The following is an 18119-nucleotide window of genomic DNA, read 5'->3' on the forward strand; positions in this document are numbered from 1 at the left end:
GTTCGGTATGCTTTTTGTGGTACTACTCATGTATTGTATCTTGTTCAATAACATATTACCAGTGCAGGTAGAGCAGGGAGCCCAGTGCTGGTTAAAGACAGAAGACTGAACGACAGCGCGATGGCCTACAAACAGTGCTCACTGGAAAAGTCCAAAGTCAGGCCCTGGATTGGTTTCACAAGCAAAGCGATGTGGCAACGAGTTTCAAAAGAGAAGAAAAAACAAAGCTTAGGAATAACATCGTACACCTTTGAGTGAAATCAGCCCATCTGGGTAAAACTACGCAGCTCTGCACATTGGACTTGTAATTAAATTTAATTTGAAGCACAAACCGTTGTATCCTAATCACTGTGTACTGGCAGAGCCCTTCTCTCGAATAGAACCCTTTCAGCCCAGGCTAGGTACAGTAGTTTGCTTTTTGTGTTCTCTTCAGTGGTTTTAGGAATAAAACTTTAAGAAACCTGTTATTTTCTTATAACTGAGATTCCATAGGGGTGAGTGTCTTCTAGCTTTTAAAGGGATAGCAGGCATAGCAAAAAAATGTTAAGATTGTACTTTCTGTGATGTATTCATGCAGTTTTCAGTTCTCAAGATGCTGAATTTTTAAGAATTCTGCACTAACAATTTAATACTTGTTTGCTGGCAGTTAGTGAAATTCAAGGGTGTCAGCTCATTTAGATGAGAGCATCATTTTAGATGATGGCCTCACCTGCCCCATACCAAATTCACAATTCAGTGTTAAAGAAAGCCAGAGAGATCAAAAGAAACTATACGATTTTCAATCCCGCCCTTACACAAGAGAAAGCAGGTCATTCCAGCAGATCCAGTCTGCGGGTCAGTTTTTGTTGTGTTGTTCAGTTTCCTTCAGTGTTTCATTGGACTTGGGGCATGTTGACCTTCTCTTTTGGAAGAAACATCTTTCCTTTCAAGGGTGTGTTTTGTACCAAATTATAAAGGAAGGTCATCCTCCTGTGTGCAGAATTTAGGGCTTGGGGGGGGTTACGGGTGAATGGATTTTACATCTTGAGTAGCACACAAAAGGCATGAAGGGTGCAATTCACACAGAAATGAATTTGCAACTCATCTCATTGTCTAAACCCAGCTTTTGCAGACAACACAACAGCAGAAATCTCTCTCATTCTGTTCTCATTAAACCTCTGAAAACACATCCTGCCCAAGCTAAGGTTCCTGGAGAATCACAGAGAAGCAAAAGTGGGACTAAAAATTTGGAAACTGTTTGATTAATGCCAATAACATCAATATGTTTTTCCATAAATTCATTAAGAGTTTGGCTACAATGAAAGCTGGAGGAACGCTTGAAGAAATCTCCATGTTGCACGTGGGTCTGCAGGACTTGAACTGCGGGTCACTGGTGTAGAACTGTAGAACCAGGCTGTGATGAATAACTCATCCATAGTCTTCTAGTTTATATCTGCCCGTTTCTGTCTAAGCCCTACGTGCCCAACGTTCTCTTTTCGTTTTGGATATTGTCTGATGTTCCACCCTATTATATGCAAAATATTCTGAAAGGCAGACAGTTCTAGAAGTATCAAAATGGTAACATTCCTCTAAAATTGTAAGACGTATTGGTGATCTATTATCTATGACACCAATCAAGAGTCACTTTATAAACATGCCATTTCATGTAGAAAAAAAGAAGCCTTTACCTATTTTTAGCTCTTGATTATTTCAAAGTTGTTTAGTTAGTTAAGTTACAAAGCAATTACAAAAAAAACATTACATTTTTTTCTTGACTCTTCCTAATTAAATCACAACTAATGACTAATTATCCTTTCTGAACACCAGTGGCACTTCCTCGCTCACTGACACAGTGGGTTTTCATTGTGATGCTGATGTCCTGCCTTTTTTTCTTTTGAATGAAGATAATTCCACTTCGAGAGAAGATTGTCAAAAGCAACATGAATTTGAGGTCTCAAGGGTGTCAATGTCCTCATGTCCTCCCTACAGCAAATAGTTTTTGGCAGAGAATGAGAGAATTGTGAGACACATATTATGGCCTCGCTGTCTTTCACCTGTTCTGTTTTTTTCTTCGTAAGGGTGTGAAGAAACCAGCCAGTACCTCATGGACTAAACAAAAAGTAAACAGAGAGGACTATTAAAAAGTTGTTGTTTTTTTTTCATTTACCAGATTGTGCGTTAGAAAATTTGTACCAAATATTTTATGATGGCCTACTGTGAAGCTGTCGGTTGACGTGCACTTTCCGAACTGGGGCCCTTTCTTCTCACTGTGCAGCTGCTGATCCAGTAGCACGACAGAGGGAAACAGAGGTCAGCCAGTTGAAAGAAGGGCCTTTCGAAAGGAATTATGGGTGATGTAAGAATTCTTCCCAAATCCAGGCCTGATTACATTATGTTCCAGGCTTGTCCTGAGCAAATGTCTGAAATTACTCTAGGTTGCATCCAAAAAAACAAAACGAGTTCTGACATATGCCAAGTCTGCCTGTAAACTAGCGTCATTGCTCTTTTAAGTACAATTGTATAGAGAGTTCTTAAATATCATGTGTATTTGATAAATATGCTAATTTTCTTGTACAGATCTTATTATAGTTTACTCTTTTTTTCCATGATGTATTCTCTTTTTTTTTTTCCCCATAAGGGGAGCGAGAGATTTAACAATAACAATAATAAAAAATATGTTGTATTTCACAGAAGTGTGCGTTTTATTTGTATGCATTTTGTTTTCAGATCTGACTTTTCTTTCAGTGGCGGTTGCCTGCTTCTTTTTTTGAAAAGCTGGCAGTCACATATACTCTGCAAATGTGCTTTGGAAAAACAGCTGGCCTGTTGCAAACCTAGAGGCCATTCAGCTCATCAAGCCCATTAGATAGTTTAGTACCTAAAATTTCAACCAGACAGTTCCAGCCAGTCCAGTTGGTCCTTAACAATGTAGCTGGATAAAGTTCAAGAAACGCAGCTCTTTAAAAATATATATTTATATATGTATATTTATATTTATTATAAAATGAAATTATGAAATGTCGCTTACTATTCAGAAAAGCAATTGTTTAGCTGTGAGGTAACACGCTCAATGTACAAATTCTATATGTTTTCTTAATGGATTTATTTCTAAAGTTAACTGTACTTATGTACTCATTAAAACACATGGAGATGACTAGTTTTTAAGGTATTTTATGAAAAATTGCAATAGAACAATGATCAAATATACTGTGCATTACAAAACACAAAGCAAAAGTAGTTTATATTTTTAAATATGTACAAACAGAAAGGAAGCCGTCATATAAATAAGTCTTAGCTACAAAAGTGAAAGGTTACAGAGCTGTAATGCGCTCGTACAAATGCATTGTATACAATTTTCAAAAAATGATACTCGGGTGGAGAAGAAAAAACATTCTGCAGAGAAAAAGGCACTGGGGGCAAGTCGAGTTGTTCTTCTATACAAAACATCACCCACCAGACTGCAGCACATACAGCAGGGACCACCTTAACTACCATAAAGACACATCCTCCCACTCTTCCCTAAACCTTCTGATCGAGGGGTCTCTAACCCAGTTGTTGGGAGACCCAGTCTCTCCTGATATTTTGTTCTACCCAAACTCTTGGTTGCATCCTCCAGGGGTTCCCAGTCCTCGTCCTGGAGGATCACACAGCCGCTGGTGTTTGGTTCCAGCCAAGCTCTCACTAGAACAACTGACCCCTTAATTGACCTAATAGGATTCATTTATTAAGAACTGTTTGACATGATCTCAGCTTTTGAGGTTACTTTTAGGCTATTTGATATGTAAATGAAAGCTTTGCAAATATTTCAATCAAATCACTTGGTAGTTCAATAAAGGCTACCATAAGGTAATTAAGTTCAGGTGGAATGAAAGCCAGCAGACATGCTGGTCTCCACCACCAGGATAGGAACCTCCAATACACCAGATGGAATTAACTGTGAAATGTATAGTTTTTCTTACCAGCTGTAACTGAGTTGTAATAAAGTAGGTAACACTGAGTGACTATACAGTACTGTGTTAGATAACAGGTATAGGTTTTCTAGGTAACTTTACCTTTTATGAAGCAAATATTTTGAGAAAATTCTTATACAGTATATGCCTAACAGTAACTAACTCTGTTGTTTTATTGATAACAGGTTAGAACAAAAACCAAAAGACACTAGTCCTGCTGGCATTAGAGTTTGAGACCACTCTTCTAACCCTTGTGTGTGTGAGTAGTACAAAACACTGAGAATGACCCCCACCATGGTCTAATATTTTGTGTCTGCCTCAGCTGATGTTGTGCATTTTGGAATATTTCGAACAGACCCCGAGCGCAGCATTCAGGGATGCATTAGAATTTGGCTCTGGATCTCCAGCTCCTACATGGAAGGTAAGGGCATTCTTTGGTCTAACTGTAAAAAAAAAAAGTAATTCATTTGTAACTGTATCGTGCTTTAAAGCTGAGTGCTTACTGCTGTAAAAACAGGAAAAGCACCTCCTGGTCCTAACCCTGTCTTAGATGGCTGCTGATCAAATCAAGCCTTTCGAGAGCTGGGGCATCTACAGCAATTATTCTGTCAAGACAGAATGTAACTGTATTCTACTTTGTATGCACACAAGTCTTGGCAATCAGAAGAAGGGTGATTCTTAAATTGTAATTAATTATTTCTATGTTGCGACAAAACTAAAACCCTCTTCATTTAGAGGGTGTTTTTAGTCTCCATATTAAGGAAATGCTTGTAGTTGTAGCCTTAACCAAAAGCTTTTAAAGCTTTAATATGAGGAGCTGCTTTTTACGGTATCCCCTACATTTTTTGCATAGCATGTTATTTGACTGAATAGGAAGTTGAATTAAATTAGTTGGCGTTCCCTACAAAAATAATTCCGTTACTGCGAGTGCATTTCCAAAAGTCACAGCAAAATAAAAATTCTGTTTTCAGATGACTGTAGTCACTTTTTATATAATTATCAATTTATTATTTATTTGACTAGATTTGTTAAAAACCCACCCCTCTAAAACCCTACTCACAGCAGTATAAGATTGCTGTTGGAAGCAAATAAGACTCTTGACCGATGATATCCACTTTCTTTCACTATGTGACATGATTAATTACAGAAGCGGTGTTTGGTCCTGCTGGTTTTTGAGCCATCACATGCGACCATCACATTAGTGCTTAAATCTTTCTATTATTAATTATTGCACAGCTATTCAGAACATTTCTTGGACTCTAGCTCTGTCTATTTGACCCAATTTGTAAACCAAACTTTGTTCCCCCCAAGTTTTTTTTTTTACAAGCAGAGCTCTGTTGATTTCTGCTGAGAGCACACTTCAGATCCACAGTCATCTTTGTACTGTTTCCTTTAGGAAAGCCCTAGGTATGTCCTCCACCCACAGACGAGGCCGGAAGCAAACCGCGGCACTATAAGATCAATGAGAAAGCTCTTCAGTCACAAAGCCACCGATACAGAAAGGAGGGCACATAAGCATGACAAGCTCCTACACAACAGGCGGGTGCTATCTTTAGATGTGTTTCTTGGAATATAACAAAAATAAATCTGCCCCCCCCCCTCCCCAGTCCCCCCCCAAAGGATCAGGTCTCTAGATCAGTTCCGAGGCTGCGAATTGAATTCCTGGCAGATGTTTTGTATGATTTTGGGCACAAACTTGTAGAGGTTGTCGAACTCATCGACGAAGAAGGAGTGGTCTTTGTCGGGGTCGGTGGCGATGTACTGAAGCTCATCTTGCGCTGCCCAGGCGATGCCGACAGAGTACGCAATCACACCTGACCGAGCGAGACAGAGCTTATTAATCCAAAGCTTCACAGTCCAGTGGTGAAATTGGGAATATTTTTCTCCACTGACCTTTCTTTTTACTATTTTGCCTTACCTTATTCCCAACTAAACTATCACAATAGTTCTTAAAATGTTCTACTACTGTATATATCATTGCACAGCTGTTTAAGTCAGTTATTTAAACTTCTGCCCGATTTAACTTGTTTAATAAGGGCAAGACAGAACCCGTTAATCAAAAGCTTCACACCCCGGTGGCAAACAAGGAACATGTCTTTCTCATCTGACCTGCTCCTTATTGACTCAAGCTTCTTCATACTGTATGTGGGACAATGACAGCCTTGTAATCATAAAAAGTATGGGTAAAGTTTGCTCTCCATTTGTAGTCTGCCCCGACAGATAAGTAGTATTTAATAAGTAACTATTTAATAAAGCATCAAGACTATATTGGAGATGAAGTTATTTTACAAAGAGTAAGGTATATATGATGTGTTGGGTGAACATCAAGAGATCTAAAAATGAATGCAGTTTTCAATACTACTAAATACTCTCCTGTTATCTGTAGGTTTGTTGTAAGTCTGTCTCCCCGGCAGCACGCCCTCCCCCCTCCAGCTCCTCTTACCTGTGCGGTGAACCGCCAGCGCCGGCGCGCGGACGTCGTCGTAGGAACGCCCGTCGGTGATGACGATCATGATCTTGCGCTTGTTGGGCTTGGACTTGCTGAACAGCTGTTCCGCGGCGTAGGTGATGGCGGCGCCTGTGCTGGTGCCCCCGCTCCAGTAGTCGATGCGCTTGATGGCGTTGAGGAGCTCGGGCTTGCTGTCGTACTGGCCGAAGGCGAACTCCAGCCGCTGCTCGTAAGTGTACTGCACGGCGCCCACCCGCGTGTCCGTGTCCGAGATCTCGAACTCCTTGGTGATGTTGGCCACGAACTGCAGCACGGTACGGAAGTTGCTGGTGCCCACGCTGCTGGAGCCGTCGATGACGAAGGCGATGTCATTGGCGTTCAGGCAGGTCTTGCTGCAGACCAGCCTGTCCGTGTCACAGACTCGCTTCACCAGGGGCTGCAGGGTCTTCCGCAGCCCGAACCAGCTGGGAATGCTGAGGGAGAAGAAGCCGCTCGTCCGACACACAGCCTGGGTGGAGGGGACAGAGAGGGCGTTGTTGAGATGGCCGAGGCAGTTATTCGAAAAACCCGTAGGAACATCGTAAGCAACTGCTCTGTTGGATAAAATCTTTTTTTTATTATTTTAACTCAACTTTTAATCCACATTCAGCATCAGAAGACTGTGAAAACAGTACGGCTCGGGGATTTAGGTGTAATCTGTTGACATTTCCATATCACCTTCTTTCTCACTGTGCAGTCTGGTCTAACCAAACACCAATACAATGTGTGGATGTTAATCACGCCAGGCCCCACAAGAACTGTGGGGCAAGAAAACTTGCAACGCGCCCATTAATAAGAGCAACCCTCTAGATAACCGGGGCTCTCTTTTTCCAGCTGCACCTTGTCGACAAAGTTTGGCTCCACCACGTTTTGCTTCTCATTCTCGTCAGGTCCCTCGATGGTAACGAAAAAGATGTTGATTCCCGACTCCCTGGCCAGACGCGAGGCCTCCTCAACTTTGTCCGTGGGCCAGCCATCCACCAGCACCACAGCAACGTTAGGCGCCCCTCCGCGGTTCCCACTGGAGTCGCTGAAGAAGTGCTTGTTGATGTAGGTTAAGGCCTTGCCTGAGGAAACCCAGAGGAAGATTTAACAAGGTGCTGGGAAACCCACTCCCCTTCTTGGCAGCCTCTTCCAGGGATCTATCTTTAAACGGGTCCTCATCTAAAATGTTTCACCCATATGAAATGGGGCTGTCCATGCACACCACCATTGAGTATCACTCACCCACATTGGAGAGCCCCCCCTTCTGGACTATCTTTTCTATTGCTGGCTTCACGTCTCTGGAACTGGAGTAAGTCTTGAGGCTAAATTCAGTCATTGGGTCATCCCTAGAGCAAAAAAAACAAACCCCAAAATGTGTGTGCATAATTCTGGTTTCTGTTTATTAAAGAGTGTCAGGTTTATGAGTTTGGAAGATTTGGTTGTCTCTTGCCGTGACTAAGGCCTATAAGTCAAGCACTTGAATTTTGCCATGGAAGTTATCAACACATCTTGATTCAGTCTGATGTTTCTGATGTTTTCTGACTCCCTTTTAGTTCAGATTAAGAAATCTTTAATGAGTGTAAAGAAAACCTGTTTACTAAATTTTCTAACTTTTCATTTTCAAGGGGAGTGTTAGTATAAAACCTACAGGAGCACACATCATTATTGGTTCACTTAAAAACATGAAATATTTCTCTGTAAGCTCCAGTGCATGACAAAAGAATCTCCATAAATATCAAATTCTTAGGCCTTGGAAGGAGATATAACTTAATGCTTTTCCACACAACTAGATTGCCACAGGCATGTTAATGTAGATATTTGCTTTGTCATCTGTTTTGTCACTTTTCAGTGTTATATCAAACGCAGTCATAGATCTACTGTATAGCAGGAAACAATCAGTGCAGTAAACCGACTTACTTGGAATTTAGGGTTTACTGTAAACAGAATAAAGCATGAACAGCTGAAGACATCCTAGAGACCTGAAGAGCTATGGAAAATCTCTTTATTTTCAGAAATTGTTTAGGTATGGCTTCTCTTATGCTGAAGCCCAAAGAATTTGTGATCATGTATTCATTCCAAAATTCTGTCCAGGGCTCTTGAGCAGATACTCCTTCGACAGACACTAAAACTACACCATAGGTCCAAATATTTTTACCCATATTGGATGATTCCCATCATAGGACCTGCAATTCCAATGTTGAGAACCTGAGACACTTCGGCCAGGAAATCCTTCTGGATTTTAAAACGACGCTTCCCTATGCTCCAGCTCCCATCCATTAGGAAAGCAATATCCACTTTGCAATCTGCAGGGACATGACAACACCGAAGAACAAGACGCAATCAAAAAAGCCACAAGAGGGTACCGAGAGTAGAGAGTGAAGACAGAAATACGTTTCAGAAATGAATTAGCTCAAGGTTGAGAGCTGATTGGCCGCAGACAATTGCTTAATACTAAAGCAAATGCATTCATTTCACATACTTGGATCTCCCTGAGAAACTGTTTCTGTCACTCTGGGGATCAGTTCCTGTTCTTGTGCACCAATGCCTGGGGGAAGATGATGACATTAGAGACAACACAGAAAAACTGTACATGATTCTGAACAATCTGTTTATTTTACCACTGTTTCATGGTGTCACAACACATGATATCTCAATAACAGTGCTTTACATAACCGTACTTTTAAGGATATGTGAAGTCTATACAGTACTGTATGTACTGTATATAATATACTATAAAGAGCAGGACAGTAAGTTTATTAAATTAGCTTATAGAGTAATTAGCGAAAATAGTGTTATGTTCTTGTAAGTAAATGAGTGCTTGACAACTCACGAAAAAAAAGATTGAAGCAAAATTTGTTGCAAGCTTTGGAGCTTCTTAACAGTTAGTTTCAGTTTGCAACCACTCCTTTCTCTTCACATTCCTCTTATTTTTAGACTCTAAACACACTGTTGATTGTGGTTTATGTGCCCAAAAAAACAGCCTAAATTGCTCACCTGGAAAAATAAAGACTGCTACGAAGTGGTTTCAAACACTTCAGGACCTTTGTGCATGCCAACTTTAATGCCTTATAGAAATCTTCTTGGATTAAGGAAATGTTCTATACAGTTGACTCTTTCCACACGTATAATGAAAGGGAGGCTTTGCAAAAATATATCTAGAGTGGTTTGCCTCTATGAAAGTCTTTTATTTTATTCTTTACAAGTCGGCATGCTCCTATATTCTTCGGGGCTCTTCGGCACTCAGTAGGAAAACACCCCGGTCAAAGCCAGTTCTTTTTGTTGCGGGAGTTAGACTGTTACAGTATCAATCGACCCTACCTGTGTTGAAAGGGTTTACTTCAGGTTTCCAGGCATCAAAGGGCTCAACTGTTTCGAAAATATTAAATATTTGATTTGTTACCAAATTTGTGACACGTTTGAAAAGTACATCCAGAAAAGGCCTCTGGGGGTCAAGTCCAAAACTTTGCATATCCTGCACAAATAACTGGATGCTGTACAGCAGAATATGTGCAGATATACTGTACGTATATTTATGTTTGTCAAACATAAGTCATCTACAATATAAGTTTATATAATGAAGGTGGTGAGGTCAGGCAGATGGTTTATTTTTTTTAGTCCAGCAGCAAACAAGATATTACTCAGTTTACTGTAAATCCAGCAAAAACGTTATACCAGAAAGTTTGTTTAGTACTGAAGAAATACATATGACGATAAGAAGAAAAGGCAAAGTTAAAGGTCACATTCAATGTTATCTCTGCATTTACAATCCAAAGAGCTTTACTATTAATCAAATTCCATTATACTGAACTTGCCTGTATATAACGGAATTTGATTAACAGTAAAGCTCTTTGGATAAAGATAGAAGCCAGATGATTCAAATGAGATTAGTATGACTCAACAGAATTTTAAAAAAAAAGTTTATTTTGCCTTTGTTATTCTTCAGTAGAGGAAATTTTGTTACCTACCTGTACCTTGTGAGTGAGTTGTCTCTGGGATGATTTTACGATTTGTGTCTTGTTCTCCAAATCTGGTGCCTAAGAATAGTTTTAAAAAAAACTAAATGTTACACTGACTCCTAAACATCCAAAATCTTGCTTTAATACTTAGAACTGCAGGAAAGTACAATACATTTTTTAAAAGAAAATGTTTAAAAAGCATTTTCTAGCACACATATTCTATTTTTTGTGACATTATAAACAAAAATGTTTTGTCATAAAACCAAGAACAACAGTAAAGCAAATCAGACAGAACACAGTCATACAAAATAATAGAATACTTTTCCCAATTTGTCAAAAATCTGCAAGGCAATTAGAGACGTTAAAGCAGCATTAGTCTTAATGATGCCATTACTATTGTTAAATGCAAGGTCAGTTAATATTAAATACACACTGTGTATTTTACGGTGTAGCATAAGAATACACAATTTATGAAATATATATTTTTATATATTTCTGTGACAATGTTACTGTATTTATTACATTATATAAATATTAGAGTTATCAAGCTGAAATGTTAACCACTGTAAAAAAAAAAAGTACTAAGATGTGCTTTATTACACCAAAAAAATCCTCACACTAAATTTGTCAGAGGAAACAAATTATGTTTAAATATATCGGATATTTAAGTTGCTGCAAATAATTGTACACAGTCCAGCATTACGCACTTTTTTCATCAGTCTTCTCTAATCCGTAAAATGCAGATTTATATTTACAGTACTTCCTACAATTATTACCATTTCCGTTTCAACACAAACACTGAGAGGCATTAAAATACAACAGATTGGTTTCAAATACTCATTTGTTGCATTTGTAATGCTGCTAATATATTATATATAAACACTGTATTTAACTAAATATATGACAGTACCATTTGTTAATCCTAATACCTGAAATAAGAAGAATATGCATGGAAAATCATGTGGATCAGGCTCTTGCAAGACGATCCCATTAACAGTCCCAATAAATACATTTCAGATTTATAACATTTATAACAAATAACATTTGCTGAGGGGATTGTTCACAGGAGCTCCACAATATATTGAATTTAAGTTCTTTTTTCAAGTAATAATAATTGCTTGCATTTGTATTTGCAATTTACATCCCAAAGAATAGCAGGGGGGTTTATTCACGGTATAGGGTACAGAAGGTGAAGGGCAGCACCTCCTGGTTTGATCTTCCCTTTCATTGAAAAAACATTCCTTCTTACCGTACTGTCCAAGAAACCAGCGATCAAATTCAGAGGTAGCAGGTCTGGGGCTCTGAGCTAAATAAAAACACCAGATCATTTCACTTGATTTTTCTTGTCTTGTCGCCCAAGTGAAGATGCCCTTGCAGATCCACATAGATCACTCATGGAGACTGAAGCCATGCAGTACCAGTAGGCCATGCAAAGGGTTAAGTCTGTCAAGTAATATTCCGACGAAAATGAATCGATTCCCAGTCTTTGTTGCATACAAAGTATGCACTCAGGCTGCAAAGTTTTGGGATTGAGTCTACCCAACTGACATGTCTTTTATGTGAATACAATACTCACTGAAAGACTGGATCCAACACTGCAGACCCACACTACCTCCTTGACAAACATGACTTTTATCCCTTCATTATTGAGAAAGACACTTATTCCTGGTAGAGATCAACGCCTACCCTGGAAACCCTACACATGGACCGTTCTGGGATGCCAGTTAACTCAGAGGAAGTTGGAAGGAGACTGGGACACCCCGGGACAACCATGCAAACTCCACACAGAAAGCACACCAAGTCAGAATTGAACCCAGGACCCAAGAGGCATGAGGCAACAGTGCCATCTGCCGCCATGGACTCGTTTACTAATTATTACTACCCAACAGGAGATAAATGTGCATGATGCGTACATCAGAATCACAGTCAGCACAGACCACAAAGCTATCAACTGTCTTTGTGCTATGTGTCCTCTATTCTCAGTCCTTACCTGGTGTGTCATAACCTTCCGATTCAGTCCATGTATAACCAGAGTCAGGGGCCGCATAACTAATATCTAGATACAGAAATTGAGAGTCATTCACTGTGTCTCATGATAGAAGCAAACTGCACAATAGCATCATATTTACTCATTATTATTTAGACTTTTATGTTTGAAGTTCTGGAAATTAGTGTTAATTTATATTTTTATTTAAATGTTTTAGTATCTGGTATTATATATTTAACTTTTTCAACTGCAGTGTTCCTACACTCTAATCTAATATTCTTTTTATAGTAGATTTCTTAATCTAACATCTTACATAAACATGGAAAACCATTGATGTTTTAAAAGACAAACATCTTATTTGTAAATGATTTCTTTCTTAAACTCCTTGGATATTATTGCCACCAATACCTGTTGGCCGTCTATATCCATTCTGCCAGGTTGGTCTTTGGTAAGAGTGGTGCCAGTCCCTTCTAGTAAAAGCTGCATGGGAGATTAAAAGCTGCTTTTGAAGCAAAATATTAAAACAAGCAAACTCGTGATTATAGCATGCGGTGTCCTGTTTCAGGAGATACCTGAAGCCATTCAGTTAAAAAACAATGCCAATTTACAAATAAGAACAGGGCAAACAAAGGAATGCAAACATGCAAGCTAGCATCTTTTCGTCTGAAACAGCTCATTTGTTAAAGTTTCTTGTGTGAACTCCTTAAGGATGGCTAGCTAGGCTTCCAAAGTATAAGGGAAAAAAGCACGAACAATTCTTCTGAAAGCCTTCATATAATGCTCTGAAGGGGAAAAAAAGCATTCGGTTAAGTTGTGTTTTTTATGAATAATCATACAGGATAGCTACAGGCAATTTGCCGATACTTGTCATGTATGTTTATTTTGAGTGCCAGGCATTTAATAAGAGTATCAGCATTTTAATGAAACTCAATGAGAAATGTGTTCTAGACTGCCCAGTTCAAACCTTCCTTCCATTGAGCCTAACATTTTCTGTTTTATTATAACCTACTTTAGTCAGAAAAGGGCATAATTTAGGATTGCTGTTTAAAATGTTTTCCATACAATCATAAAATAGAGTCCCTGCTGTTATTGTTCGTGTCTCTATATATCCTATCCTCCCTGTTAAAGACTCCTCTCTTGGTTTAACCCCTCAAACAGCTAAACCCACATACTGTATCAGCTTGAAAATATTCTCACGAATATATGTATCCTTTTCATCATCTGCAGCCATTATCCATCTGATAAAGGCTTCTCCCACATGGAAGACGTGTTAACCTGATCCAGTTTAGCCCTTCTTCACAGCCTTAAGCTGTTGGTAGTTTAAATAGGCTTGCTGAATTCCAGAACTAAGTTGGGAGACTGTCCTACTATACATTCTTCCAGAAGCTCCTCTCTCCAGCCGTTTTCCTATATCATCTTGCTCCAACGCACATACTGGGGTCATTGGACCTTCTTACTTAAGAGGCTTCATTAGTCTCTTGGGAGCGGGTGAAGTATTTTCTTTGTCCAACATTGACCTGTTCCAATTTCCACTTGTCCAGCCCTTTGGCACCTCAGTGTCGCGACTAATAATAATGCCACACAGTTCTGTTTGTGCTCTAACTCATTTGTTTCCTTTTCATAGCATTATTATTCCAAGCATGTATTTTACCATCAGTATTTTACATCCTATAGCATCCTATAGTTATTAAATTGTTTTTGCATTCAAGTCCAAGTTTCACCTCCCTATCTAAATTCACGAAACGCACATTGACCAAAAACCTTTCCTTTAGGGGAAAAAAATGTTACCTCCTTCAAATATTTGATTTCCGAATACCTATCTAACACCATTGTAAGATATAATTTTGACTATTGAATATGTTACTTTTGTATTTAATAATTGCATTAGTTTTGAGAGAAACAGAAAAGTTTAAGAAAACAAAGTACAGTACATGTGTATGGACAGCCTACAGCTCCACTAAAATCTTGAAGGCACCCAGATAAAAAGCTTTTTTTGGTATAAAGAAAGCACTTTGACACAGACCAAGACCGAGAACAGCCGAGCACGTGACAAGAATGCCACAAAGTTCACGGGGTGAAGTTTAGCTCTGTGTAAAGTTTCAGTGCAGCTGACACCTTCAAACCCAGCAGCCAAAGTCAGCAACCAAAGAAAGAGAGAGGCTTCGCTTCCCCACATGATAGTCATGCTATCTAGTCAATCGCGCTCCATCCTAGATCCCCCCTTTCATGAACAAAAAGAAGAGCCGCGTTTGACAGGAACTTGCAAAAACACCTCTGTGGACAATACAGACCGGGGCAGTTAGTGAACCATACATGTGTGCAGACAGCAGCAACCAAGGCCTCCCCAGAGATTAGAGGGTATAACAGAGTGGGAGTGAGTGAATAAGTGAAGCACAGAGTCATTGTTTGTGCTCCTCCATGCCCTCAGTCCATACAAGCAACTGTATATACAGTAGTCCTGGGGGCAAGTGTATGAGTGCACTGACCTGTAGACTGAGCATTAGACTTGTTATCTTACGGCTTGGATATTTTAGATAAAAAGAAACAAAAAAACTTACACTCAGGAGTCTACACAGTCACAATCCGCTGACTGAGGGATACAAAGCTTTAGCCTCCAAATTTCAGACTCCGCTATTAAATAGTATTAAGTAGTTTCAAGCAGCTGAAGTCTTCAATTTATGCACTGGCTATGGTCTGTTTATTAAATGAAGAGTTATTTTATTGTCATGTTTGGCTTATGATTGCTTTTTAGCGGGTGGCCTTATTCAGGGCAATAGCAATAAAATACCTCAAGTAAAAGAAAAGGATTTGAATCCTAATAGCTTATTAATTCAACTAATAATGATCAGAGTAAAATCAGAGTAAAATAATGTCCATTGAGCAGTAAGAAACATGGAGGTAAGGAATGACTTCTTACAGCCCAGAAAGAAAGCCATTAAGCGGAGTGCAGCATCGGCTGGTGGTGCAAGAGAGATCACAGGTGCCGTCTGAACGGATCAAGTCTTGAGGAGACGCAGAAAGGTGGCCGGGGGCAGCACAGATCCGATTTCAGTATCCAGCTCGTTCTCCCGCCGCGGCTCCAGGGACAAGAAGGAACAGGCCCCGGAGCTGGGCGAACGGAGACCAGGAACAGGCTGAGGTGGAGGAGGAGGGGGGGGTCAGGAGGGAGTACAGAGATTGGGGGGACTGGAGATGAAGTGGGGGAGGGCGTGCATCAAACAGACAACCTTGTGTCAGTACCACTGACTTTCAACATCACCGCCCGTCCCTCTCCCGCAGAATTTGCACCTTTTTTCAGGGATTTAAGAAGAGTGAAACCCATAAAAGTTTGAGAAAACCCCCTCGGTCCTCACATAAGCAGCAGCAGCTAAGAACGAGCGCTTTGAAACAGCCGGGAGACAACGGAGGGATGGAGCAGCAGGGCGGCACGAGGGGAGCGAGGAAGAGAAAGGACCCGGGCGAGAGGCTGAGGAGCACAGGCAGGGAGGCCAGCCAGCAGGGCCTGAGCCAGGGAGGAAGGGGCTGGAGGCACTCCTCAGCAAGAAGTGGCGACAGTGGGCCAGTGCAGAATAAAAATGAGAGGTCTCTGTCAAGAATGACACCAAGGTTCTTGCTAGAGGAAGGGAAAACATATTACATTTAAATACAATATATAAGTATTATAGCACATACACTTGCCTCTGTCAAAGTCATTCCACTTAAGTGATGAAGTCCTAGTGTAACAGATTAGATGGTTATTGTTTGTCATGGTGCTGGCCTTTGCCTAGTGCAAATCTGACATCAAGCTACCCTTTGGAATTAGATACTGGTGAGTGAAGGCAAAAAGAACTATCTGCTTCTAAGGACTAAGTTATTAGTCATTCAAGTTATTTTTCCTGTGAGTAAAGATTCGCTAATAGTACTGAGAATACTGTACAAGGTACTCAAGGAACGTAATGGATCATTTAAAAAGAAATTAAAACGTGTAGGCACAGCTTAGTTTGAACAGGGTAGCAGAAACTGAGTTCTCATTAGAATGCTATCACATGTGATACTCCTAAATGAGGCAGGCAAACCTAAATCAAAAGCAGTAGGTGACAAAACCACTTTTTGTAGCTCGCAAGCATGCTATATTTACAGTAGCAAGCATTCCTGCAATACGTGTCAGTACTCATAATTAATGCAGAGAAAGTTCAAATAATCTTGGACGGAAATAATGCAGTACTAGCACAGTATATGAAACTATTTAAATACGATTTTATTAATTGTCCTAGTTATCAGAATCAGTTTAGGGTTTATTACCTATGGTTAGTTAGTTTTAAGTTTGAACCAGGTAATAGCCATTGATCACAGTGCAACCGCTGCAGTTAAATAGTATGCCTTCTGATGGAGAGGATTTTCAAACACTTACTGGGGTGGGACTGCACAGCTTGTTGGTTTCTCTCTGTAGCGGAAAGCTGAACTCTGTTATAAGCTGATTTTCAAGAGGAAAAAAACAAAAGGAGAAACCTGAAGATTTGAAGCTTAAAAAAAGAATTACTAGGAGATGAATATAAAAAGTATCTAAGAGACTACTGTGGCTTTCCTGCTACAGAAAATATATTCTGTTTTTCACAATATGTTTTTAGTATTATTATGTTCTGGGACATTGGAAAATATCTAAGCAATCACTCCAAAACATCTTTGTATTTGGATCGGTTTACGTCAGTGTGAGTTCAAAGAAAGACAGACGCCGTCCTTCATTAGAGAAGACAGAAAGAAAGTGACTTACCTGGATTAGCAGGGGCTCCAGACTGTCTTTTATAGGTACTTATTGGGTCCTGGCGGCGAAAACCTATACACAGTCATTATACAGTATTAGTAAAGCACTAGTGGACTGGCAGCAGATTTCTACTTTAGGAACAAAGATATTATTCTTATTCCAGAACTGATGAGACAATGGCCTGTGATGTATTATCAATGTCATCTGGTTTAAGGATGTTATATAATGCAACCTGCCTTTCACCTCTTGTGTGGGATGTGCACCTATCTACACCTGAGCACCGCTTTTCACCATGTATTTGTCAGTGCTAATGGGTTTTAAAGCTCTCAAAGCCAACAGATGTGGCCCCCAGTGTGTACAGCAGCAGAGCAGTCAAAAAGAACCATTGCAGGATAGCTGAGGCAGCTGTGATCGACTGAATAGACCGATTGGAAAAACAGCTCTGCACAAACAGCACAAAGCAAAAACACTGCAGTGCAAGGTTTCATTCAGCAATCTGTGAAAAGCAGAATAAAATACTTAACAGTGAGGTTGAAGGAAAAGCCAGAAAAAAATCTAATTTCTGTGGGCATCCGTTGTGAGAAATAAACGCTGGCCTAGTTTGTGGCATATGCAGAAAAGACATCGGCGTATTTCAAGCATGATTACCTGGACTGATACGAGGAGAATTTCTACTTGCATAGCTGGAAGTGCCTCTGAATGCTTGGAAGACAGTTTATTGGCAGTTAGTGTGACAGTTTTATGCAGACCGGATTTTACTTCTGCTTTAAAACAGACAAATAATCTGCAAAACCTCTAAACCATACCTTGTGTTGGCCCTTTTGCTTGAGAATTCTGTACCTGCCCTGAAGCCCGTGTTGAGAATAAGAAAATAGTTTAATGCATTTATAATCTTGTTAAAGTGCATCAGACATGATTACAACATTATATCTTATTACTATAAAAGTATGCTAGGAGAACAGTAAGTGAAAAAAAGTCTGCCTCTTTCTCATAGAAATCCTGTAGATTGTTAGTCTATTGCTATTAGGATTTT

At 39.8% G+C, this 18119-nt stretch overlaps 1 protein-coding gene across 12 annotated transcripts in view; it reads right to left on the reverse strand.

Annotated features, from left to right (window-relative positions):
* Positions 1-3134: 3134 nt before the first annotated feature.
* The window catches only part of vit (vitrin), a 31114-nt gene continuing 16129 nt past the window's right edge, over positions 3135-18119 (reverse strand). For 4 of the 12 annotated variants that reach the window (XM_088610112.1, XM_088610113.1, XM_088610111.1 and 1 more), the window contains exons 9-23: positions 17893-17931; positions 17735-17788; positions 17096-17158; positions 16736-16798; positions 12754-12825; positions 12349-12414; positions 11608-11664; positions 10368-10436; positions 9721-9768; positions 8882-8947; positions 8558-8705; positions 7645-7748; positions 7258-7484; positions 6373-6886; positions 3135-5743 (exon numbers count right to left, since the gene is read on the reverse strand). In XM_088610112.1, the coding sequence (XP_088466238.1) occupies positions 5565-5743; positions 6373-6886; positions 7258-7484; positions 7645-7748; positions 8558-8705; positions 8882-8947; positions 9721-9768; positions 10368-10436; positions 11608-11664; positions 12349-12414; positions 12754-12825; positions 16736-16798; positions 17096-17158; positions 17735-17788; positions 17893-17931 (1769 nt within the window). In that variant the 3' untranslated portion in view covers positions 3135-5564. The remainder of the gene's footprint in view (positions 5744-6372; positions 6887-7257; positions 7485-7644; positions 7749-8557; positions 8706-8881; positions 8948-9720; positions 9769-10367; positions 10437-11607; positions 11665-12348; positions 12415-12753; positions 12826-16735; positions 16799-17095; positions 17159-17734; positions 17789-17892; positions 17932-18119) is intronic. The other 8 variants (XM_088610117.1, XM_088610116.1, XM_088610115.1 and 5 more) reach the window with 8 other exon arrangements.

Source organism: Lepisosteus platostomus, chromosome 17 (genome assembly GCF_059453375.1).
Source record: "Lepisosteus platostomus isolate fLepPlt1 chromosome 17, fLepPlt1.hap1, whole genome shotgun sequence".
NCBI lineage: Eukaryota > Metazoa > Chordata > Actinopteri > Semionotiformes > Lepisosteidae > Lepisosteus > Lepisosteus platostomus.